We start from the raw sequence: 25454 nt of genomic DNA, 5'->3' as shown, positions 1-25454 counted from the left end.
TACCATGTTACTCCTGCTCACATGTGGCACTCAGCAATCTCCTCGCTCATTTGGAAAGAGATGAGGGGTCCAAAGGAGGTAGCTTGACCCCCCCCCCCCCCCCCCGTTCTTGTGATCTCTTCACTGAGACCCCCACAATCAGCCGAACGTGTTTCTTGGGGAAAAAGTCAGTGGCAATTTTTAATTCATTCACATTTTTAGGACAAAAGATCCTATACAAGTGGTTTTTCTGTAAGTAAAAGTATTTAATTTTAATAGCCATAAGTGACTTAGTTACAGCCTGGATGACCACTGGTCGCACACTTGCCGGTCGCTTTCTCTTTAGGCTGCTCCCTATATCCATAGAAAGTGGCTGTGTGGGTCTTTTTGTACATTGTATTTATATACCTGTTTTTACATCTCTAAACCTTCTTTAGATTACAAGATGTAAAGAATCTTACTTGTCTGGACAGTAAAGAAGCCATATACTGCATCTGAAAAAAAGTCTAGTTACTAGTCTAATACTAGTATGTGCATAAAATATCACTTTTCTTTTGATCTTTTCTTGTCTTCTGTTGTTTATTCCTTATTATTTGGGGCTGATGTGCCACCTACTGGTAAACTATAGAAATTACAGTGCAACGACGTAAGCAGAAAAGCAAGGGAATTTTTATTAGCGTACTAGTTAGAAATATGTGACAGGGGCCCATGCTGCACGTCTTTATAAATACTGACAGGTTCTGTAGGTTTTTACTTATGTTGAATTTGTATTTAAGGAGGAAGGATATTTGTAAGTGTAACCCTGTTTAAGGTCATCATTGCAGACCCCTTACAGCTGATCAGTGCAGCCTGGGACTATAGTAAAGCAGGCAGTAAATACAGGCAGTAGAGCTTCATCAGAGGTCACAGCGGTAGGAGAGATTTGTCTGTGAGTCGGGGACCGCCTGTATTATTCTCTTCCATATGCTACCAGTTGGTCTTTATACCAGTATTTGGTGCACTGTATTATTGAGCCCAAGGGCTCATTCACACACGGTATGCCTGGCGTGCTGGCATACCGTCGCGCGCTAGAGGTGAGGAGGAGGTGACCCCTTCTCCCTCCATAGAAAACAGCGGCGCACAGCAGCACACTCGCCAAAAGATAGAGCATGCTCTATCTTTTTGCGGTGTGCGGCCCGGATTGGTGCCACACATGTGTGGCACCGTATCCCCGCCAGGCCGCTATTGCCGTCTATGGGGACATACATGCGGCCGCATGTACGTCCATACAGACGGCCATGTGAATGAACCCTGAGGTCGTGTATAACAAATCAGGTAGAAGACAGTTTAGTGCAGAAATATCCTTTCCTTATATGAACTCATAAGTAAATTCTAAGAAGGCAACAGCAATATTTTAATTTTTCACTTACTACTCATCACAAAATTCAGATTTAGAACCTACCGGTAAATCAGTTTCCACTAGACCACCATGACGGCCACCTGGAGGATGCCCTTTGACCTCTGTGGGCACAGAAAGGAGAGAGGTTAAAAGTCCCCTCCCAGCATCCTCCCACCAGTGTCTACCAAATAACCACACCTGGAATGGATGCAACTGTATTTATTTAGTATGTTAAGTCACACACAAGAATACAATAGAAAACAATACATTTTAGGGAGGGAATAAATAGGCTGTCATGGTGGACTAGAGGAAACTAAATCTGAATCCACCACGTCCCCCATGACGGCCACCTGGAGACTTATCAAATGAGATGATAAATTAGGGCGGGATAACCGATTGTTGCGCCTTCCTTCCGAAGGCCAGATCTTTATTCTTTGGAATGTCCAGTTTGTAATGTTTTGAGAACGTATTCTGGGAAGCCCAAGTTGCTGCCCTGCAGATTTGGTCTAGTGTAGCTCCCCTTCTTTCTGCTCACGATGTAGACATAGCTGTTGTGGAGGGAGCCCTTATGTTTGATGGTACTGGCGTATTCTGGAGACTGTAGCAGTTTGAAATTGTCATCTTGAGCCATCATGTTGGGTCCCTTGAATTGAATGAAGAGGTTATTATCTACTCGCCATGTTGAAGGTATTTTAATACAATGCGCCTTACATCAAGCGTGTGCCATTCAGCCTCCTTAGAGGATGTTGGATTATTGCAAAAAGATGGCTGGACAATCTCCTGAAGTCCGAGACCACCTTAGGAAGAAAAGCAGAAACAAGAGTTATAATAATTCTGTCATCTAGAATTCTTAGGTAAGGCTCTTGTATAGAGATGGCTTGAAGTTCTCCTAGTCTTCGGGCTGAGGTTATAGCTATCAGAAAAACTGTCTTTAAGGACAGGTTTCTGATATCAGATCTTTCTATTGGTTCAAATGGACCTTTAGTTAAGGCATTGAGAACCAAGGTAAGATCCCAGGTAGGGATTCTGGTAAGGACCTGAGGACGGATTCTAGAAGAGGCGGATATGAATCTTTTTAACCACCTATTGTCCATAAAGCAGCAGTCGTGAAAAGCACCTAAGGCAGACACCTGCACTTTTAAGGTGCTTGTGGATAGTCCCTTTTCTAGTCCTGCTTGTAGAAACTCCAACACCTGAAAGATATTAGGGTTATCTTGTGATGGAGGTTTATCCCCACAAAAGGATACAATTTTTTCCCATATTTTATGATATATGGCAAATGTCACAGGTTTTCTACTTGCCTGCAAAGTGTTCACCACCTTTGAGGAAAGACCTTTCCTTAACAGGAGTTCCCTTTCAGGATCCATGCCGATAGGTCGAAGTAGCTCGGTCTTGGATGAAGGACTGGGCCTTGAAATAGAAGGTCGTTCTCCGGAGGAAGTATGATGGGTTCCTGAAGAGCCATGGATCTCAGGAGAGGATACCAACTCTTTTTCCTCCAAGTGGGGCAGATTAGTATCACCCTGGCCCTGTCTAGGTAGATCTTGCGTAGCACCTTTGAAATCAGGGGAATTAGGGGAAAGGCATAGGCTAATGGCTGGTCCCAAGTATGGCTGAACGCGTCCAGATTCGAGAATGGTTCTCTTGTGTCTAGAGAATAAAAAAAGATTTCATTTCGCGTTTTCTCTTGTGGCAAACAGATTTATGAGTGGATGCCCCCATAGGGTGATCAGTTGATCGTATATCTCCTGCTTTAGGCACCACTTGTTTGGAAAGAGTGTTTCCTGCTCAGAAAATTGGCTGTTATATTCTCTTTCCCGCGAAGATGAGTTGCAGATAGGGATAGGCAATTGTCTTCTGCCCATCTGAAGATTTTTTGGGATAAAGGTTCCTCCTTGTCTCTTCAAATATGATACTGTGGGGATATTGTCGGATAGTATCAGGAGGTGTGCGTTCTTTAGGTGAGTCTTGTTGGATCTCAATGTCTCCCATACCGCTTGTAACTCTGAAATTCGAGGATCTGGTACTGATCTTGTGTCCATTGACCCTGTACTAACTGATCCTGGAAACAAGCGCCCCAACCTGACTTGCTTGCATCCGTCCGGATGGTAATCGCTGGCTATTGGATCCATGGGACTCCCTTTCCTAGATTCTTTGTGGACTTTCTTTGGACTTTCTTCTCTAGACCTCTTGATGACCTGTCCCAGGATGAGAGGATCCAGGTTTGTAACATCCTGGTATGATTTTGGCACCACGATACCCCTGGGATACTGGCTGTCATCTGCCCTAAGAGCTTCATAGCTGTCTGGATCGAAACCCTTGGCTTCCTTCTGAAGGATAGTATGAGGTGTCTGATGTTGTCCTTCTTGTCCTGCGGAAGAGAAGAGGTTTGACAACATGAATCTAGAATTACTCCCAAGAATTTTATCTCAGCAAGGGGGGAAAGATTTGACTTTTGAAAGTTGATGATCCACTCCAACCAAGTGAGTGTAGAAATTGTAAATTCCCAAGACCTTATTAGGTCTAGACTGGTACTGGCTATAATCAGGAAGTCGTCTAGGTAGAGAACGACAGACACGTTCTGATCCCTTAGGAAAGCAACCACCTCTATCATCAGTTTGGAGAATACCCTGGGAGCAGAAGAGATTCCTAAGGGTAGTGCACAAAATTGAAAGTGCAGAGTTTCCCCTTCCAAGGATAGGACAGAAAATCTTAAATATTCCTGAGAGGAAGGGTGAATAGAAACGTGATAATAAGCGTCCTTTAGATCTATGGTGCACATAAGGGAGTTTCGGTGGATGAGGTGTATAGCAGATCTTACTGACTCCATCTTGAAGCGTCTGTATATGATGAAGTGATTCAATCCTTTCAAATTTATTATGAGACTGTTCCATCTGTTGGTTTTTTTTTTTTTTTTAACTGTAAACAGAGGGGAGTAGAACCCCGTTTTTCTTGATTGATAGGAACTCTTAGGATGCCCCCAGTTGTAGTAGGTTCTGGACTTCTTGCCACATGATGACCTGTGTTTTAGGAGACGATGGTGATGAATTGAGAAATCTTTGGGGGGGGGGGGGGATTCTATCCTGAATTCATTTTTTACAATGTCTCTTGCCCAGAGATTTGATGTTATCTTCTCCCACTGTGAGGCATAAAATGTGAGTCTTCCCCCGACCCTGGTGTCACTGCTTCTTACTTTTTGATGGGTCGTTGTTTGAGGAGAACAAGAAGCCATGACCTCTGCCTCCCTTGGGGTAACTCCAGCGGCCTTGTTTGCCCTTTCCTCTAAAGGTCTCCCTTTGGTCCTTGGGGCCACGAAAAAAACCTCTTTTTGGTATCAGATTTGTTTTTCGGAAATCCCATTTTCTGTTTCGTCTTGGAACGGATGTCTCCTTCCCATTGCTTTAGCCAGAGCACTCTCCTGGATGAGTTAGATAGGGCCCCTTCTTTGGCTGAGAATCTGATAGATTCTGCTGAGGCATCGGCCAGAAAAGCGTCTGCCAGTTTAAGGAGAGGAATATTTTCTAAGATTATTTCTCTGGGAGTATGTTCCTTGACATGATTTTTCAGCTCCTTCAGCCAGAAGAGTAGTGTTCTGGCTACAGAGGTAGCCATAAGGTTAGTCTTCAGATTCAGCATAGATGTATCCCATGCTTTCTTAAGTAGTGCTTCAGATTTCCGATCAATGGGATCTCGAAGCTGGCCTGCATCTTCAAACTGTAAATCCATCTTTTTAGACACTTTAGAAACCTGTATGGCAACTTTAGGACATGCATCCCAAACCTTCAAATCATTAGGTTCTAACAGTAACCGTTTCCTGAAATTTTTGGAGACAGTTATCTTCTTTTCAGGTTCTTGCCATTCTGCCGCAATCAGATCTTTAAGGGCGTCGTTTGCAGGAAAGACCCTTCTTTTTTTGCTTCTCAGGCCTCCGAAGAGGTCCTCTTCTACTGATCTAGGAGGGATTACGTCCTCGATATTTAGAGTATCCCTTACTGCTTTAAAGGAAACCTACCACTTGTAGTGGCAGGTTTCCGATGGCAATATCGGGCACCAGCTCAGGGTGAGCTGGTGCCGGAGCTTATTTTAGTTGGTGTTTTAAACTGCGGTATCGCGGTTTAAAACACTTTTTAAACGTTGTAGCCGGCGCAGGCAGGTACGCGCTCGGCGCTTACCGTGCGCGCGGCTACATAGGAAGTGAATGAGAGCCGCGCGCATGGTAAGCGCCGAGCGCGTACCTGCCTGCGCCGGCTACAACGTTTAAAAAGTGTTTTAAACCGCGATACCGCGGTTTAAAACACTAACTAAAATAAGCTCCGGCACCAGCTCACCCTGAGCTGGTGCCCGATATTGCCATCGGAAACCTGCCACTACAAGTGGTAGGTTTCCTTTAAGCAGTTTCACCATTTCTTCAATTGGAAACAAGTCCCTGGTTTCGGAGTCCTGTAAATAAGAATGCGTTGTTTCTGAGTCTTTATAGGAACAAGACGGAGATTCTGAGACATCCGAATCTGACGCAGGAGTGGGTAGATCTAAATCCACACAGGCTCTTTTAGGGGAGAACCTGAGAGGTTGTAGCAAGAGATATGAACTTCTCTTCAATAAACTCTTTAATCTCATCCGTAAAAGAGTTTTTTTTCATCTCTCAATAGCTTATCTATGCAAAATTAACATACTGTTTTTTTATGTGTATCAGGTAGTTTGTTAAGGCACATATTACATCTTCTGTAACTCTGAGCATCAGATGATTTGGATTTAGATTTTGCCACTTTTCCCCCTTTCTCCTGCTTTTCCTCCTTGCCTTTCTCCCTTCCACCAGATTCCTCCTGGAAGGGAAGGAGGAGAAAGTTTTGTTGCAGCAGACCATAATTAAACATATATATATCTCAAGTGGAGGACACACTTACAGGTACCAGCGGGTGGAGAGAGCCTGCATCTGCCTCTTCAGACATGGCTGTGACGGCAGGGAACAATAACACACGGCTGCACAAGAGTCCAGAACAAACTTTGAACTTAGACCTCAAATCAACGTGTACCCGCAATACTAGGATCTTAAATACCTTCTAGGGGAGCACATCCCCCTGTTCAAGGCGTTCATGTTCCGAGACCTGGCATCGAAGCGTCACTTCCGGTTCATGCCGGAAGACATCACCTGCCTCCGTGCGAACACCCGATGATCGGTGGTTTAGGCCGCACAGGGAAGTCCAGGGAGGGCCGGAGCCGCCCGTGGGACCGACACCTGCGTGGCTTGGTCGAGGATCACATGGCGGTGTTACCGCCCCCCCCTCCCCACTTACACCTGGATGATGCAAGGGACAACCTTTCTCTCCATCCTGACCCTATGGGAAGAGGAAGAACACTGGTGGGAGGATGCTGGGAGTGAACTTTTATCCTCTCTCCTTCCTGTTCCCACAGAGGTCAAAGGGCATCCTCCAGGTGGCCATCATGGCGGACGTGGTGGAAATGGAGCTTAAATTGCTTGCTTTTATGATTCACAAAATTTTAATGACCTCTTTAAAGTAGGTTCAGTTGTCTCCAGAAGGCCACCACAGTATACTACAACTTCCATGATCCCTCAGTTTTCAGTAACAGCTCCTCCCTTCATACTCTGCTCTCAACGATGATCTAACGGTATGTGCTGTCCTGTTACCATAGTAATGATGTGTTTAACTGCCATCACTGGCCATACGAGATGCCATGCAACCATCCGACTACAGCCAAACATAGTAATAATCACATGAACTACCCAGGATGGTGGAGGACATGTGTTGCCATGTGACAAGCAGCCATCTTCTGTCCTGTGTCTCCTCCATAGGGACAAAGTCACAGGACTGATTAAAAGGGCCAGGCTCCATAAGTGTAAGGCCACAAAGCGGAGCAAAATTTTAACTAATTACATATCAGCTTGTATTTTAATGACCCATTTGAATATGAATTCTACTTAATCCTGGAATATCCCTTCAAGGAATATGTGATTGGGGAAAGCCCCACCAAAATGCAATTCAAAACACAGTGTGCGAATGTAGCCTTAATTGTCTTGTCGCTTCTGCATATACACACCACAAACCTAATATTGTAACAGGCACACAGTAAGGCTACAGTAATGACACATGAACGTGGGCTAGCCCACGGCCGGATGTATCTAATAGGCTAGCACACATGGCTGTGTTTTCCAACGGATCCCATACTTTACACTCACGCCCCCTTGTGATGGAGAACCACTTTTTTTTTTTTTTTTTTTTTTTTTTAAGGTAAGTGGTCATCAGGAAGCTTATTTTTCATAGCGGGCTGGTTCCAAAAGTTGATTTCAAAGCGGACTCTCTTTGAATAAGATGGCGACCCAAAGAAGAAGGTCTTTTGGAACACATAGTGAAAGACGTAAAAACAAAACCCACATCAGTATATCATCAATATTGTGTTAATAGGCTTCTATATGTGTAACATAGGGGTCATTACTAAAGATGCACTCTTTCTCTTAGGCAGCCATCTACACATTAGCATAAAATGGGTCAAATTTCGCTTCCATAGTGGTACCAGCCATCTAAAATGTAAAAGTAATTGCTTTGTAAATCAAATTTCTTAAAGGTGTTTTCCCATGAAAGAAAGTTCTCAAATTGCAAACCCCTAGTGATGTTTTTAAAGGAAACCTACCACTTGTAGTGGCAGGTTTCTGATGGAAATACCGAGCACCAGGTCAGGGTGAGCTGGTGCCGGAGCTTATTTTCGTTAGTGTTTTAAACCGCGGTATCGCGGTTTAAAACACTTTTTAAACTTTATAGCCGGCGCAGGCAGGTACGCGCTCGACGCTTACCATGCGCGCGGCTCTCATTCACTTCCTATGTAGCCACGCGCACGGTACGCGCCGAGCGCATACCTGCCTGCGCCGGCTATAAAGTTGAAAAAGTGTTTTAAACCGCGATACCGCTGTTTAAAACACTAACGAAAATAAGCTCCGGCACCAGCTCACCCTGAGCTGGTGTCCGGTATTTCCATCAGAAACCTGCCACTACAAGTGGTAGGTTTCCTTTAACCCCTTAGTTTACAATTTTACTCTGTATTATTGCTGTTTTAGCTAGAACTCAGTGATTGACTCTCCAACCAGACACTTCCTAATCCCTCTCTGCTGTGAGATGTGAGCTGACAATGCTGCTTGCTGGAAGTAAGTGTCTGAGCTGGTCTTGTTATGCGGGGGAGGAGGCAGAGAGCACTGCAGTGTGCAGACATGAGAAGCTATTCATGAGACTAATCTGCCCTGCCAACCATAAAAATCAGAAGATTGTAATCGAAATTGTATACACCAGGACCGATAGACAGGTTGGACTTATTAACAAAAATACAGCATTTCACCGATATAACAGTGAATTGGAGAATGTGTTATTTTGTTATCCTGAGTATATTTACGTACGAGCCCTGTGCATGGAGAGGGCTCGCGGGCCGAGCCCTCTCCATAGCCTGTAAGTCTTTGCTGCATATTGCAGCAAAGGCTTACCGGTAACACTCGTGATTGGTGCTAGCATCGCCGCTCCCCGATGACGTCACGGGGAGCAGCGATCCGTCACCATGGTAGCCTCGGGTGTTCCGAATACCGAGGCTACTTCGTTTTAACCCATGCATTACAATGTGCTAATTGCACATTGTAATGCATGGGGAGTAAAATCCACATATACTGCCATACAGTAGTATGGCAGTATATGATAGGATGAATCAGACTACCTAGGGTTAGACTACCCTAAGGAGTCTGAAAAATAGTAAAAGTAAAAATAAAAAATTATAATAAAAAAAAACCTAAAAATTCTAATCACCCCCCTTTCCCTAGAACTGATATAAATATAAATAAACAGAAAAAATCATAAACACATTGGGTATCGACACGTCCGAAAATGCCTGATCTATCAAAATATAATAAAGTTTTTTCACTGCGTTTAACCCCGTAAATGGAAAATAGCGTCCAAAGTCGAAAATAAAAAAATTCATAAAAAGTGATCAAAAGGTCGCACAGTCCCAAAAATTATAGCAATGAAAACGTCATCGAAATTCGCAAAAAATGACACTACCCTCAGCTCCGTACACCAAAGTATGAAAAAGTTATATATATTTTGTACAGGAGGTTTTAATTTTTTTTAAATGTATGAAAACAGTATAAAACCTATACAAATTTGGTATCCCCTTAATCGTACCGACCCAAAGAATAAAGTAGACCTGTCATTTGGGGCGCACAGTGAAAGCTGTAAAATCCAAGCCCACAAGAAAACGTCGCAAATGTGTTTTTTCACCATTTTCACAAAATTAAAGCAGTAACTTATTGCTCCCTGTCCTTCAACAACTTTCAATCATATTGGCCTCCTGAAGACACCAACACAGTAGAAAGATGGAAAATTTGCATCACTTTAGCTTCTCTCCATGGTCCCTATGTACACAGAGAATCCTCCAAAGATAATTCAGCCCTGTCTACACATTCTCCCTCTTCCTACAGTTCTAAGCAGAGAATTATCAAAATATGACTGAAAGCAGCATCTTTTAAGTGGCTTGCAACTGCAGGAAGATTCTTTGAGTCCTGTCTGATCTGCTGGGGCGATGGCCTGGGTGCCCACAGAAAGGGCTCTGAGTGCCGCCTCTGGCACCCGTGCCTAAGGTCCGCCACCACTGCTATAGAAGGTTCTGGTCCATCCATACAAACGCAGACAGTCACAACCTATTCTTTAAATGTTCTTTTAATACTTTTCAGATAAAAATGAACATCATTTTTCAAGTTATATTAAGCAATAAAATAAAAACAAGGGAAGAGATTTGGTTTAATAGAACTATTTTATATATTTATTTGAAAAATACTTACAAAAGCAAAATGTTTTGACACTAAAATATTTAATTTCTCCTCTAGCTGTTAACATCAGTGGGTTGAAGCATGCAGTGATAACAGTCATCTGCTAGGAACTTGCTACAATTACTGGAGAGAAGGAAAAAGGGGTAGGCAGGGCATACATCGACAACCGTGGCATTGCCCCCCCTACTCTCCCACCTCCCTTACAGTAGTCAAGGTTTGTGCTTAACTATCTGCATGGTAATGCTGGGTTTGCTTTTCTACTAATACTTCCAGTCCCTTGACTGCACGCTGGTTTATTGTCGAGTGCCACTGGAAGGCCAACAAAGGGTCTTCTGGATAAGGTTTCTCTCGGCCAGTGGTTCACGGGTCCTAATCTGGCAGCAAGAGCTTTTAAGGTACAATTTGCGGAAGGACCAACTATATACTATACACCCTGTAGAACTTCAGTGCATGGGTAACTTAAACGGATATGATCCTTTGGTCGCGTAGACACCCAAAGGAAACCAACACATAACGAAAAAACGGTTAGGTTACTCTAAGTATCACCACTGCAACATAACTATTGCTAACTGAAGCAGGGTCTGAAAGAGCAAAGGCAATGGTATCCAAAATACTTAGTTTGTACTCCTTGACTGAGTAGTCGATAACACCCTGTACACGTGAACGCTCTCTTTGTAAGCAGATTATTGCTAGTCGAGCACCATACTGACAAGGTAGGAATTCAGCCATTGTTCTCGTGGTCTGCTAAGTGGAAGAATGATTTGTCAGCAATTCACACACCTGAAGGAGCGGTGAGCTCGTAGAGTATGGACGTCTGCTAGCTCCGATGTTACTTTGTCATTGCAAAGCCCTCCTGCACCGGTTGGGCAAATCTAAAATAGTAAATAACAATTCCAAATCTTGACCAAACATCTAGCACAAAGGGACTTTCCACAGGCTTTAAAGGTGTTAAGACAAGACTGGCGATCACACTACAAACAAATAACCTTTGCCTTTACAAGGCTTGGATCGAGGGTGTAAGAAGCAAATCTGGCGGCTTCTGTATGTAGGCGTCCTGGACAGCTATACAACGTTTACCTCCCGTTTCTGGAAAAGGCAGAAGTAGCCCTCCAGCTGCCTGTACCGTACGTGTCGGAGGCAGACGAAAAGGTCCGATGTGGGGAATACGCTGGATGCTGCCTCCATCCGCTTATTTGAGGGGAATAACTGTTCTGCCTCCAGTCTTCCTCCGGTGGCATGTCTACTCTCCTAGGACCCTGGATTCTAGGCTGTGGAGCAAAACCTGGCACCAACACATCTCTACCCATGGAAGAGCTACGTGGCATACTCAAGGTGCAATACTCTGGTGATGGTTTCCGATTCATCTGATAGGTCTCATGGCCCCTATAACCTCCTTCTGGCTGAAACAGACCATTTTGTAGCCTTCTGCCCGGTGAGCCCAATAAAACAGGATTCACCACGTTTTGGTCAGGTCCGTTTGCCTGCACTGTGTGACCTGACCACTGGTGGTAGATAGGAATGTTATGTTCCACAACTCCGGGGTTTTGCCAAGACACGGGTGAAGACCTTTGTGTGGAGTAGATATTGGAACTGATCTTGGGTGCCCTGGGGAGAGTTGCATAGCTCACTGCCATATTTGAGTGTTCGGTAACACGGACACTTTCACTCCTGTCAGGCACAACCAAAAGCTTTTGGACAGTCGGCTCTCCTTAAGTTAAAAGGGAAAGAACAAACAAACCGTGAGAAATTGAATTTTGAACAGTTGACTCAGTAAAAATACAATCAATTATTCGCATATAATAGGGAATTAGTTAAGTGTTTAAAGGGGAAAAAAAATAAAAATAATAATAAATAAATTTTAAAAAACCAGCTGAGCCAATAGATTCAATTTAAGTAAAATTTTGGATGTGACCAATGACAAGCAGTTATAGTATCTCCCATAACTTATCACTGGCATATGCCCACGTCATACAGTAAGGAATCTCCCATTAGCAGCAGCATCCTATAATACATTACTCTAAAACGTTGGCTTACAGGGAAGTTAGGAGGAGAGCAACTGCTCCTCGTGTAGCCCATCTAGTACACCACTACTACTTTTGCTTTCGCAGGGAGTCAGATTCCTTGTAATCCTGCCAAATAGTCAGGTACAGGGGAACAAGGGCCGCTTTATTGCCCTTCAATAATTAGGACTACCAGGGTGGGTCACCATTCACTAGTAAGGTTTCTGCTTGCAGAAATATTCATTTTACTTAAACTTTACCTCCGTTTTAAAGGACATCTACCACCACATCAAAGGGTGCTAGACTGTCACCAAACGCATGCACGTTACTTCAGGGGTTAATTGGGAGTCGCAAAATTATGTAAGAAGCGGCACTCAAAATTTCCACACTACAGCTGTCTTTTCATCATAGGGTACAACATACATAAGACACAAAATATGGATTGACGCGTTTCGACGCTTATAGCGTCAATCACAATCCCAAAATTATGATTACGCCGCTATAAGCGTTGAAACGAGTCAATCCATATTTTGTGTCTTATGTATGTTGTACCCTATAATGACAAGATAGCTGTAGTGTGGAAATCTTGAGTGCCGCTTCTTATTTCATTTTGCAATTTTGGTCGTGGAGTTGAGGACGTGATAGCATGCACCTGGAGGCCCACACAGGTGATTAGGTGAGCGGACCGGACATTTTTCTTTTTAATTGGGAGTCCTCCTGGCACGTCTGCTACCCCAAAATATCCACTTTATGGAAATGAGCCGAAGCCAAGAGCCTCCTAGCTCCGTCAGAGGACAATTTATTTACGTCCCCTCGTTGATGTTCCCCACCCGTTTGTCTGCTGACCTTGCACATGTGTGTGAGCTTACCTCCAGAGGTACCTCCGAGGTCCTTCCACGGCCGACTGCACAAGGCTGCTCACGTTCATGCGTGAGGTTAGAACAATGAGGGTGTGTGAATAAATTAACTTCCGACGGAGCGAGGAGGCGCTCGGCTCACAGAGTTGTGGTCACCTCCGGCTCATTTCGATAAAGTTATAAAGTGGATATTTTGGGGTAGCAGACGTCCCGGAAAGTGCCAGGAGGATTCCCAATTAAACCCTCAGGTAATGAGCATGCATTTGGTGACAGTCTAACACCCCTAAATGTGATGGTAGATGCCCTTTAAACGTTACAGCCACAAACTTTACTGTAACACAAAGTATTTAGTATTTGTGAAGTGTAAAGAAAATAATTTGGTTTTCATGAAGTTGTTTGTACACCATTGTTCTCTAACAAACCTCTGAGGCCTTCACAAAACATCTGTAGTTATACTTACCATATATACTCGAGTATAAGCCTAGTTTTTCAGCACAAAAAAAATGTGCTGAAAAACCAAACTCTGCTTATACTTGAGTATATACGGTAAAAAGACAACATCTGTAGGTAATTTTTCTAATAAGGTGCCTTCTAAAGGTTATTGGACACCAATATTTTATTTAGGGGTATTGTGCAGGGGATGATATGTATGTGCACAACTTTCAGTATTTTAATTAACAAAATCATGTATCATTATCTTTATACTTCCATTTCCATTACTCTCTTCTATAACTTCTTATAGCCTTCTGGTCACCCTACGTTTCCCTCAATATATGGAATAGAGTGGAAAATCATAACACAAGTTCCTGCATAATTTGGCCTTAGCTGTAGTAATTGCACAACACAATTGTACCACCTTAGTGTAAAAAACATTGGAAAATCTACAAATAAAGCCTGTGAAGATTACACCAAGTTCAAACTTCGCTGATTAATAATATTAATCAAAAGAAGATGAACCCAGCACTTTTTTTCTAATCCGAATACTGGATTGTAATTTTTTTTCTTGTATTTTCTGTTTCTATTTTCCACGATTATGGGAGCTGCCCTCTCGTCTCTATTAGTGAGTAGCTCTACAAGTGTCTTGTGGTCATATGCAGCAATGGTCTGAATCGGACTCATGGAGATGTATGAAGAGGTGCAGATACGCTGTGACATCGTCCATTATCAGTAGTGGAGGATATAATATTTTCTGCAGCAGTGTCATCTTTTACTGTCATATATTGTTGTGACTGCTGTATAGATAACCCCTACAGCATTAGCAAATGCAAGTCTAATAATAAAGGGGGGGGGGGGGGGGGGGAGTGTAAAATATTGCAGGATATGGCACTTTCTATTAGTTATACATAATAATAAGAAACATTTAAAAAAAAACCCTCAAAATATATGTTTAAAGTGGTGACCAGAAAATGTCATATTTTTAAAGCATTTTTTTATGTATTAAAGGGGTTGGCCATTTTCAGAAAATATTTTATATTGTTTGTGATTTGAAAAGTTATGCAGTTTCCTAGTATACTTTCTGTAGCAATTCCTCAAGGTTTTCTAGATCACTGCTTGCTGTCATTCTATAGGAAGCTTCTATACTTCCTGTGGATAAAGACCGGTCCCTGGTCATGTGATGTCACACAGTTCAGTTCAGCTGTGTGACATCACATGACCACGGATCAGTCTTTTTCCACAGGAAGTACACAACCAAGCTTTCTATAGAATGACAGCAAGCAGAGATCTAGAATACCGTGAGGAATTGATACAAAAAGTATATTGGAGAATTGTATAACTTTTCATTACACAAACAATATCAATTATTTGCTTAGTGTGCTGTAAAGATGGCTGTAAATAAATCTAACTGTGTACGTTCACCTTGACTATAATATCTTCAGGTTCGCATCCATTTTTTTCCCAGCTCACTATAAAGAAAACTACCGTCACTTCATAAATGACTTAACACAATGGTGTGTCTACAGGTCCTCTCGGTTTCCAGATATGTAAGTGAAAATGGCTGCAAAGGCGTAAGGAGGCAGTGTCCTAGGTATAGAAGCATCCAAGCACACCTCTCACTGAATGCACAATATACATGAGAAGCAGCAAACTAAACACAGCACACAAAGGATATAAGGGGAAAAAGCAAGTGGCTTCCAATGAAGTAAAACCATAAGATACACAAGCTAAATAAAGCATGCAGGAGGGTGGTGTGCCATTACCTGGTGGCCTGTGTGCCTCACCCACCATGCTGGGCGCCAGGACCTCATGAGATGGGTGCTGCATCTGGGTTGGGTAGTGCTGGGGTTCATAGGATAAGACAGAAGGATTGTGGGTGTAAGGGTAGGAGGAGGAGCTGTGAGAGCGATGACTGCTGTCCACAAGCGCTTTCCTCTCATTGGATGCCTCCTTTTAAACAAATGAAACAGAAAAAATAAAGAAATAAATACACCCATAAACAAGATGGTCATCGTGAAACAGGAGAACATTTTGTCAGAGAACACTTACTAGTGCGGGACAACATCGAGTAATATCCACACACGAGCATCCACAATGCAGCCATACAGCTTGGCACACCAATAATAATGACCATCAGCAAAACCTTACAGTTCCAGATCGCTTGGCCTACTGACCACCGTCTTACCATACAACGCCCCTCCTGCCTCCATCTATGTGATAGGATTGTAGATTGTATTAGTAACAGTCACTGATAAGTCAGCAAAACTGCTAACAGAAGCCTTAGGATTGTCAGGGTGGTTGTACCAACTATTTAAGATATCCCCTATACACAGGATAGGGGATAACATGCCGATTGGTTGGGCTCCAATTGCTGGGACCCCCACCGAACATGAGAGTCGGACCCCAAGCCATCCAGAGAACACCAATTGATGGAGGAGCAGGTGAAACGTGTCCTTCCACTCAATTGTATAGGGAAGTTGGAAAGTGCCAAGCACAGCGCTCTCCAGCACTCCCTGTAACAACGAATGGGTGTGCAAGAGATACCAGAGCGCTGTTCTCGGCAATTTCTTCCAATACCATACAATTGAATAGAGCGACAAGACGCTAGCTCGTCCTGCCACAACATCGATTAGTGAGGAGACCCCTATTCTCCAGATTCTTGGTGGGAGTCCCTAGCTCCTGTGGATAGGGGAAAACTTTAATAGCTGGTGCAACCCCTTTAATACAGTTAATCCATACTTGCAGCTCAGTGTCTTATTGGCTTTTGTCATTGCATGGCCCCGTGCTAATCCTCATGTGCCGCCATAATATGCCAGAAATGTTACAGGACAGAATGGTGGCTATAGGGATAGCTACATTGCCTTTCAGCACTGGAGATCCAATCCAGCCATAATCTGCAAAGTGCTGGGGAAAAAACCAATGATGCAATAGAAAATTCCTTACAGCTTCAACAAAGAGGAATGAAGATATTGTGAGAGAGAACACATAAGCGTAGAAGTTAGTAACGCCATAAGAACCATCCATGATTTTGACATAGTTCCACATTCTACACCCGTTATCTTATTGTTCGTTAACTTATCTTAATGTTGTCAAACATGTCATTCAAGTTGTAGCTACTTACAAAACTGTGAGAAGAGACCAGGGTCTCTTCTCTGCTAGAGATGACAGTCCCACTGAGGCTCCTTGCCAGCCGCCGGAAATTCTCTGCGCTGTACAGCTCGTCTTCCTCAGACTTCCTGATCTGGTCCCTGCCGTGAGCGACCTGCAGGTGCACATACAATTTGCCTGGAATGCTCACAATATGCTCTATATCGTATTGTGAGCATTGTGCATTACACCTGACACTCATATACCAAGGTTAAAGGGGTTGGCCACTTTACATCAAGTATTTTGTAAGGGGTTTGTAAGTTTGGGGGGGTGCAAAATATTATATACACATCAATTAGGATGTTCTGCATCATTTTCTTAATATGTAAAGAGAAGCCTCCTGTCTTTTACTTTATCAGCCAGAGATTCCTGACCAGAAAATGGCCACAGATGGAGGGTCATGTGATCTCTATCTGTACATGAACAATTGCCCTGCCACGACATTATGATGGTATTCAATATAAAACTAAGGTCCTGGCAGGCTGATTGCTCATGGACAGTCAGAGATCACATGTGGCCAATTTATGATCAGGAATGTCTGGCTGATGACGTAAAAGACTGGAAGAGGAGCAGAACTGTTAATAGATGTATATTGGTAAAACAGCCTAATATCCTGCCCCCCACACACATTACAAAAACATGAAGAAAAGTGCCCAAACCCTTTAACTTCTCCCAATCTTTCAGGAAAATGTCCAAAATGACTGGGACACCAGTGAGAGGAAAATAACGTCCCTAAAGCCAACACCCCCATTGCACTACAGAGATCAATGCTCCGCACATTAGATACTAAGCCTTTGCATGGTGCCTTGAAACATTGTACAAGCCCTGTTAAAGGAAACATACCACTTGAAGTGGCAGGTTTAGATGGAAATACCGAGCACCAGGTCAGGGTGAGCTGATGCCGGAGCTTATTTTTGTTAGTGTTTTAAACCGCTGTATTGCGGTTTAAAACACTTTTTAAACTTTATGGCCGGCGCAGGGAAGTACACGCTCGGCGCTTACCATGCGAGCGGCTCTCCTTCACTTCCTATGTAGCCGCGCGCACGGTAAGCGCCGAGCGCGTACCTGCCTGCGCCGGCTATACAGTTTAAAAAGTGTTTTAAACCGCAATACAGCGGTTTAAAACACTAACAAAAATAAGCACCCTGGTGCTCGGTATTTCCATCTAAACCTGCCACTACAAGTGGCAGGTTTCCTTTAAAGGGGTTTTCTACAATATTTTTGAGAATTTCATAACACACAACTAAGAGGAAAAGCATGAGACTTTTTTTTTTGGATCAAGAAAGGTTATGTTTTCATCATGGCCTATGCTAAGGAGGTAAACTAGTTTCTGATCACTTTGGGGGTAGGGGGTGTCACCGCTGGCATTCACCATGATCTTCTGTTGGGCCCTGGGATGTCGTGTAGATGACTATGCTCTTCGTAGTGGCGAGGAGCTGTAACCAGTTTTGGGAACATTTCATCTCAATGGGATCGGCCACATTGATCGCACAATCATGGCCTTGTGAACAGGCCATTAAAATACAACCATAGGCAATCTCCATAATTTTGTTTTAGGAGTTTCCCCAATTTATGCTAAGCAAAACATAATCACAACTCATTTTGGGGATTAGATCATATTTTATATTTTTATATATAAACTCAATTACCTAGTAAATCCCGTCTATCATGGATTAAGGGTTAATGCAAGAATAAAAGCTTGGTGCAGTAAAGAGGCAAATGCGTTCTCTATATTCATTCATATAGAGAAGAAATAGTGTGTAAAAGAAATTAGGGAGGATGTGGAAAACTGCCAGCAAGACCTGCTGCGACATCACTGCACTTCATACAATACTTACTTTGAGACTGCCCATAGTATTTCTGCAGCAGCTGAAGGAACCCCAGTATCACAAATCTATGTAGGATTTCTTTTCTCTATCAATAAATCACTTTAATAACATGGTTTGCACAAAAGAGTCGACACCTTTACAATCAGCTGTGTAAATTGACTGCAGCATTCAGACTTCACTGCTCAACAACAACATCAAAACATTATAATTGGATAGGACTGATCGGCACCTAGGCCACGTGACCGAAGGACACGACTGCTTTAACGAGTCGACGGGTAGAGGTGGTTCCCACCGATATAAGATCAGTATATTTTGATACTAGTGAATACTTCCATTAAAATATATCAGGCGGCTCTGAGCATACCTTAGACACAGGTGAACGCGTGGTTCCACAGAGACTGCGTTCTATCTCGGCTGTTGGCGTTCTGGACAGACCTCTACCAGCAGCATTATGCATTTTTCTTGTAGATGTGTTGTCCAAAACTTTTGGGCCAGGAAAAAAAAAGAAATAAAAAAAGAAATAAAAAAACAAAATAGTCACTACAATGCATATTTACAGAAACTTGATATTTTGTTCTTGTTATATATTAAACTGTGCTTTCCTGGTGTACATTTCGTTGACCTAATAAATGTAAAATAGAATCGGCAATTTTGCTTTATGAAAGAAAATCTACCATCACAAATCCATCGTGATAAACCAGAGACACTTGCTCATAGATCCAGGCATAATCTTTTTATATTTAGAAAGAAAGAGGCCATCAAGAATAAAATAAACTTCTAAAATCATACTAATGAGCCTGAAGAATGGGAATGCAATAGAAGCCATCTATGCTGCAGATTCACAGGCTGTTACACTATGCAGGCGCAACCCCCCCCCCCCCACTGTGTGCTGAAACTCTACAGCACGGGTGCCAGAGGTGGCCCTTTCTGTGGGCACCCAGACCTTCACCCCAACACAGATTTTGCCATTTAGGACTCGAGGCTTCCTCCTGTGGTCCAATACAGCCAATACAATACATTTTAAAGCAACATCCTTGGCTACCAGAACTACAGGAGGAGCGGGAAGGGCTGGATAAAGATGGATTGTCATTTGAGCTCTTGCTCTGGGTCCCCTGATCCTTACTCTTCGGGGGACCATGGAGGAAAGCTACAATCCAAATTTCTCCATCATCTTTCTATTGTTTTGGTGAACTCAGGACACCAATATGATTAAAACCTGTGATACAGCAGGGATCAATAAGTTACTGCTTAAATTGTCATGTTGGCACTTTGCGACATACAAGTAGAATTTGGTTGTAGCTTGGGCACCTTATCTCCAAAATGTTCGCCATCAAGGCTATACAGCATCTCAATTTCAGTAGGTAATTGGGAGCAGGAATACTGAGGGAGCAAATGGCGAGAAAGACAAAGTAACAGCCTGGGAATCTGCAGCAGGGATGGGCTCTGGGTGCTGTAGTTTCACAGGCTTTTACATTGTCAGGGGGGACAGTGTAAAAGCCTGTGAAACTACAGCACCCAGAGCCCATCACTGCTGCACTTCCTCCTCCTTCTGTCTGAAGTAATAGCACTTCAGTAGAGGAAGTTTTAGCACATAGTGAGAAGGGAAAGTGAAGCTACAACACAAAGGGGCTCTGGTAATGCTCTCCAGACTGATAAGAATAATTTTAGAAGTTGATTTTAGAAAGGAGAATGTTTAACAAATAAGTAGATTATCACAGTCATGGTGCCTGGATCTAGGGAGCAAGTGTCCCTGTTTTACCATGCATGATTTTGATGGTAGATTTCCTTTAATGAAATAAGCCACCTTTGCACCGAAAAAATTAGAGAGGTTCCCTTGCTGTACACAGAATATTCAGCATTTCACAGATTACACTTACATGGTTTTCCAAACGTCTGTCTGGAGTGCTCAGATCTCCACTGCATAGTCCTGTTGCCTGGACAAGCCTGAAGGCTGGCGTTATACAAGGTATTCAACTCCGAGACGTCACGCTCACAATCCTGCTTCCACTCCTGCCGGAGATCAATCGAGCTCTTTGACAATCCATACCTTACAGACTTTCGACTGGAGGAGAAACTTGGGCGAGCATGGTGTTCTGCATCACTATCATCCACTTGGGCATTGTAATATCTGCTGACACTATCAACCCATTGGTTGGTAGGCACAGAGGCTGGCAGATGCACTGCGCTTCCAAATTTGACCTTTTTCTCAGCTTTGTAGTAAAGCTTGCCACTGTCGGCCATGTCTCCTGCTTCCTTATGTGGCAGTGCACGATGGCTGTGCTGATGGTGTATACTGGATTCCGTTATGTTACACGAGCCATCCTCCGAATCTGGAGAAGTACTCGCTTGATCCGTGCTGACAGATTTATTCTCGTGCACAACTAGAGGCTGTGGACCACATTCTGTATCCAAAAGGTTCAATGAATCCTGCGTTTGCAACCCAGATGAAGACTTCTGTTCAGAGCTGTCTATTCCAGTAAAATTAACACCAAAGCTGCTTCTTTTTGGCGAGCCCCCTTGTAGCCTTTGGAACTGTTCTGCGAGAGAACGTACCAACCCTTTGCTCTTCGGTGCCTCAACCTTGCTAGTTTCAAAGGTATTGAAATCGCTCTGTTTATCTAATATGTTGTCCTGGCTGTTGGTTTTGGTGGAGACATTAGCTGTATGAACACTGAAATTATTTGCAACTGTTGGAGAAACTGGTGGGACAAAGCAAGAACCGACCCGATCTTCACTTGTATGAATTTCTGTACTGACAGATTTGTTGCAATGTGTGGGCTGGTTGTTTCTGTCTGGAGACGGAGCCTGTGCTCTGCGTGCCCATGGAAATAACAACGATGGTAAAGAACCAGATTTGATGCCGTTGAGTTTCATCTTCCGCAGAGGTAGAGGACCATCTTTAGCTTCATGTTCCTCGATCGTCTTACCGTTCGTAGGGCTTCCATTGGTAGCTTGATCACTTTTTGGGTTTTTAAATTGTAGGTCTGGGCTACAATTGTCCGCTCTTATAATTTTATCAACCGTGCTCTGTGTACAAGTTGAGGCACTCTCTGGGGAATTAGGACCTGAAGGAGCACGGTAGTTAGAAAACGCTTTGCTACATGGGCAATGTTCAGGAGCTGACAAGCTGGAAGACTCAGCAGACGATGGAAGCAACTCATGGCTAGAAGCAAATGGGTGTGGTAATGGAGTGGATGTGAAGTCCTCCTTTGTGGTCGTCTCTGCCGTTACCTGATGGTTCACTGAAACTTTGTCCGAGATAGCCTGGTCACTGCAAGGAGGCGAGATATCATTTGCCACATTACTTGAAAATTAATTGAAGGGAATCAAAGCCAATAACGAAAAAATATATTTTATAGACATCTGCCGACGCTACAAACGAACCTTGGAAACGTCACAAATTAATGACATTTAGATCAGCGTGATGTTTCATTTTTTCATTTAAATGTTTTGCAAAAATGTCTGCAAAATATATATTTTCCATATTTCAGACTTCAAGTTAATAAAAAAAAATTAAAAAAAAAAGGACATGATAGAACGTCACAAATGTAAGGTCAGTAAAAGCTCTTACAAATCAACAAATGCAAGTAACATAACGTGACTAAGCCGCAATGGAATTAATGCAGAAGAACAACAATGAACTTCTCCAATGTATTAGCTTGGAAGGCTTCAGGTCTCTTGTAGCAGAAAAACTCTCACTATACATTCATTTATTTCCATTACTTGTGGCTAAAGTGCTTTTAGTAATGTGCTTTTCTGTCCAACCAAGACGTTTCCACTCAAAGGAAGACTATATATCTAGAACAACATAAAATACACTGGATGTATAATGATCACTACGATGTTTTATCATTGAATTTGAGGGGAAAAAAATGTAGACAACTTTTCTTGGCTAATGTAAATTTTGATCCTTTAAAAATACATCTGTTCCCTACTTCACGTTAAAGTAGTTTTAATAATTTAATATTGACCTGGGAAATCTATCAGTGGGGGCATCGCTTTAATCCCATATTTGCTCAAAAAATAATTATAAAAATCAGGACCTTGGGAAAGCTGGGTGCACACTGGCTAACACATTAATTCCACACACACACGGGGCTTCCTGAACTGTCCAGGCAGGATTAATCAACCTCAGCTGGATCACTCATACACAGCAGCTGGGGGTGGTGCAGTGATTAATCACTTCTGCCTGTCAGGGACAACACAGTGGATACAGCGTTCTCTGAAGCAGTGCATAATTGGGGTAAGAGGAGAGGGGCTGAGCCAGCCACAAGAGCGACAGAGCCACATTATCATAATTGTTCTGTTCAGTAAAACCACTCAGTTGGAGAATTAAATAAGATATGTTTCTGAATTAGTGTAGCTACAGCATTCTTAACGTAGGTTTGGTTCATAATTCATACAAGTAAATGGTAGATTTCCTTTAAATGGGTTGTACCAAGTTATCACCCATCCACAGGATAGGGGCAAAAAAACAATTCAGTGAGGGACCGACCTCCAGGGGCCCATGTCATGTGTCCTGCTGCTCCATTCAATAGTATGGGAGTATCAAAAATCAAGGAGCACAGCATTCAGCAGTCGGACCATTAACGTTCAGCTTGTGATTCCCTCTACTTCAGAAAGTTGATTATTTGCAAACTTGGCAAAACTCCTTTAAAGCACAAGGAAAATGCTTTAATGTGCCTTTGCATATATAAGCAAGAAGTACACAGATGTAATAGAGTAATACAGCACAATAGGACAGGACTTAAAGAGGACCTTTCACTTCCTAGTGCTTGTGGTGATGGACATACCATTCTACAGAGCACTTTGATTTTTACCCCAACAGTTGCTGAGATATCAGTCCAGATATCTGACCATTGTAATCCTCAGAGAGGATGAGCTGGAGCAGGAGGAGGGGGCATGTGTTCTGCTTATCTTATTATTACCGTAACACTCCCGCTCCCACCCCCCTCCCAGCACCTCATCTCTGACAGTAGAGTATTATAATGGTCAGATATCTGGGCTGATATCTCAGTAACTTTAGGGGCTACAAAGAAAATTCAAAGTTCCCCTGAATCTGTGTGGCAGCTCCTATAGAATGAAATGTTTATCTTCATGTGTGCGAGGTGGTGAAAGGCCCTCCTTAAGAGTGCTGCATTACAAAAAAATTTAAGATTATTTACTAAGCGAATGTTACCTTAAAAAGGTTTTTTTATACAGTTCTTTATTTTAACAAATTATATGGCACTCTCACAAATTCATATATTATTTAACCATTTTTAGGGGGATAATTCTTCAGAGTTATAGGCAAGTCTGGTTGCAGATTTTAGTGAAAACCGCCTAAAGGCCAAAATAAGAAAAAGACAGGCTACATTGTAGAAAAATATGCAAAAAATGCGTTGTCAATAGACAGTCCAAACATGGTGGTGCTAAAAGAAGACCCATCGTTATCCATATACATTCAGTTTATATTTTATGTATAGTATTCCTTTGAATGATTTCTAAGTCATGTTAAGAGCAACAATTGTCTAGTTCATTCCTAGTTAAGGAAGTTTCATGGCAGCTACCTTGTAGATTGGTTTATAGCTCCCCCCTGTGGAGAGGGGTAAGCTGGTGGCAGCGGTTGAGGAATTGTCGGCAGCAGCATGCGGTCCTGAAGAGTCCGTGCCTTTCGTAAACACATTTGCAACTTCTTATCTGCTAGGGCTCTGCAGTGTGTGCTAGATCTGGCATCATGCATGGCAAGTCTGAATTTAGCTAAAATGCAAAAGAAAACATAGCAGAAACAAATGCACGCACACAAACCAAAATAATGAAAAATAGGATGCAAAAAAGAGCATAACATGGAATCATGCAATACAGGAGGGGAAAAAAATAAATCATAATGCATCCTAAAAGTTATCAACAATGCACACATACAGTATGTAAGCAATGCGCCCTGAGCATGTTAACTGAGCCAACACAACTGGCATGGAAAGACTGGCAGCAGGAACAGGCTCCTCCGTGACTTCAGCACATACCTCCACGAGAACGGTCTGCTCCATTGCAAAATTTTATGGTAGATTTAAAAGGGTTTGTCTGGAAAACTGCCAAAAACATAAAATACAAATACTTACCTTAATGCAGTTTTGTGCCTTCTCCCGAATGTTTCATTTCAATCCTCTGAAGTCCCCTACCCAACAACAGTTAGAGCCCTCTCCTTAGTTTTGTGTCCTGCCTCTTCATTAGTATATTAGTATGAGCACCACCCACCATCCTACTTAACCATCTTGAGTTTGGGAGCACCTTTACAGTCTACAGTGCCCATAGGAAAATACATTGGGGGGGGGACAAACAACAACTTACCTTTAATCAGCCCAGACGAGTGGCACGGTCAGGCCTCTTCCTGCACTTGGGTTGGAGCTAGGCCCGATCGCTTATGTGTTTCTCGATTGCAAGCATTTCATTGTAACCACAGGTTTTCCATAGGTTACATGCAAAACACATGGTCCTCTATCCTGATAGAAAGTGTTTCAGTGTAACACCCTAGCTGCTTTTGCTTTGCGATACATAACGCGGCTTTATTTGTCCCTTCGGACACTACGAAAATAAAGTCATGGCCAGTCATAAGTGCTGCCCATAACTGCAAGACAATAGCTGGTTCAGCCTGACAGATAACTTACTGGGGTGTGTATGAAGGTTTTCTCCCCTTTCCCTAAAGGCAGCTCTTGGAATTGTGAATGTTTCATCCTTGAAATAAGTTACTAACAGAACGGTAGGGCCACATATTATTCCAATACCCACCGATAAAAGGAAAGTGCTGGGAATAACATATCTACATATTTAGAGTATAGGATCCTAACGTATAGGACATAATGTCACTATGAGCTCAATATCCTGAGGAATGTGGCCAGAAATCTGAACAATGCATGGCCTGCGGAGTCTATTCTGATCCACACTAAACTTAGATGACAGGTTTTTTCTTATACAGGTCACACATAAAAAATGTATTGGAGCCAAGAGCGCTGTTTCCACACTGCAAAGCCTCTT

The 25454-nt window shown here is 42.8% G+C and overlaps 1 protein-coding gene across 6 annotated transcripts in view; it reads right to left on the bottom strand.

Annotated features, from left to right (window-relative positions):
* Nucleotides 1-10049: 10049 nt before the first annotated feature.
* USP54 (ubiquitin specific peptidase 54) overlaps nt 10050-25454 on the bottom strand; it is a 71956-nt gene continuing 56551 nt past the window's right edge. For 4 of the 6 annotated variants that reach the window (XM_072131188.1, XM_072131189.1, XM_072131190.1 and 1 more), the window contains 6 exons: nt 23993-24182; nt 20321-21714; nt 18808-18926; nt 16589-16729; nt 15231-15417; nt 10050-11883 (listed from right to left, as the gene is read on the bottom strand). In XM_072131188.1, coding sequence (XP_071987289.1) covers nt 11249-11883; nt 15231-15417; nt 16589-16729; nt 18808-18926; nt 20321-21714; nt 23993-24182 — 2666 coding nt within the window. In that variant the 3' untranslated portion in view covers nt 10050-11248. Of the gene's footprint in view, nt 11884-15230; nt 15418-16588; nt 16730-18807; nt 18927-20320; nt 21715-23992; nt 24183-25454 lie in introns of those variants that run through there. The other 2 variants (XM_072131192.1, XM_072131193.1) reach the window with 2 other exon arrangements.

Source organism: Engystomops pustulosus, chromosome 11 (assembly GCF_040894005.1).
Source record: "Engystomops pustulosus chromosome 11, aEngPut4.maternal, whole genome shotgun sequence".
In the NCBI taxonomy this organism is placed as follows: Eukaryota; Metazoa; Chordata; class Amphibia; order Anura; family Leptodactylidae; genus Engystomops; species Engystomops pustulosus.
Note: the sequence above shows the minus strand (reverse complement) of the source record. Positions and strands in the feature narration are given on the sequence as shown.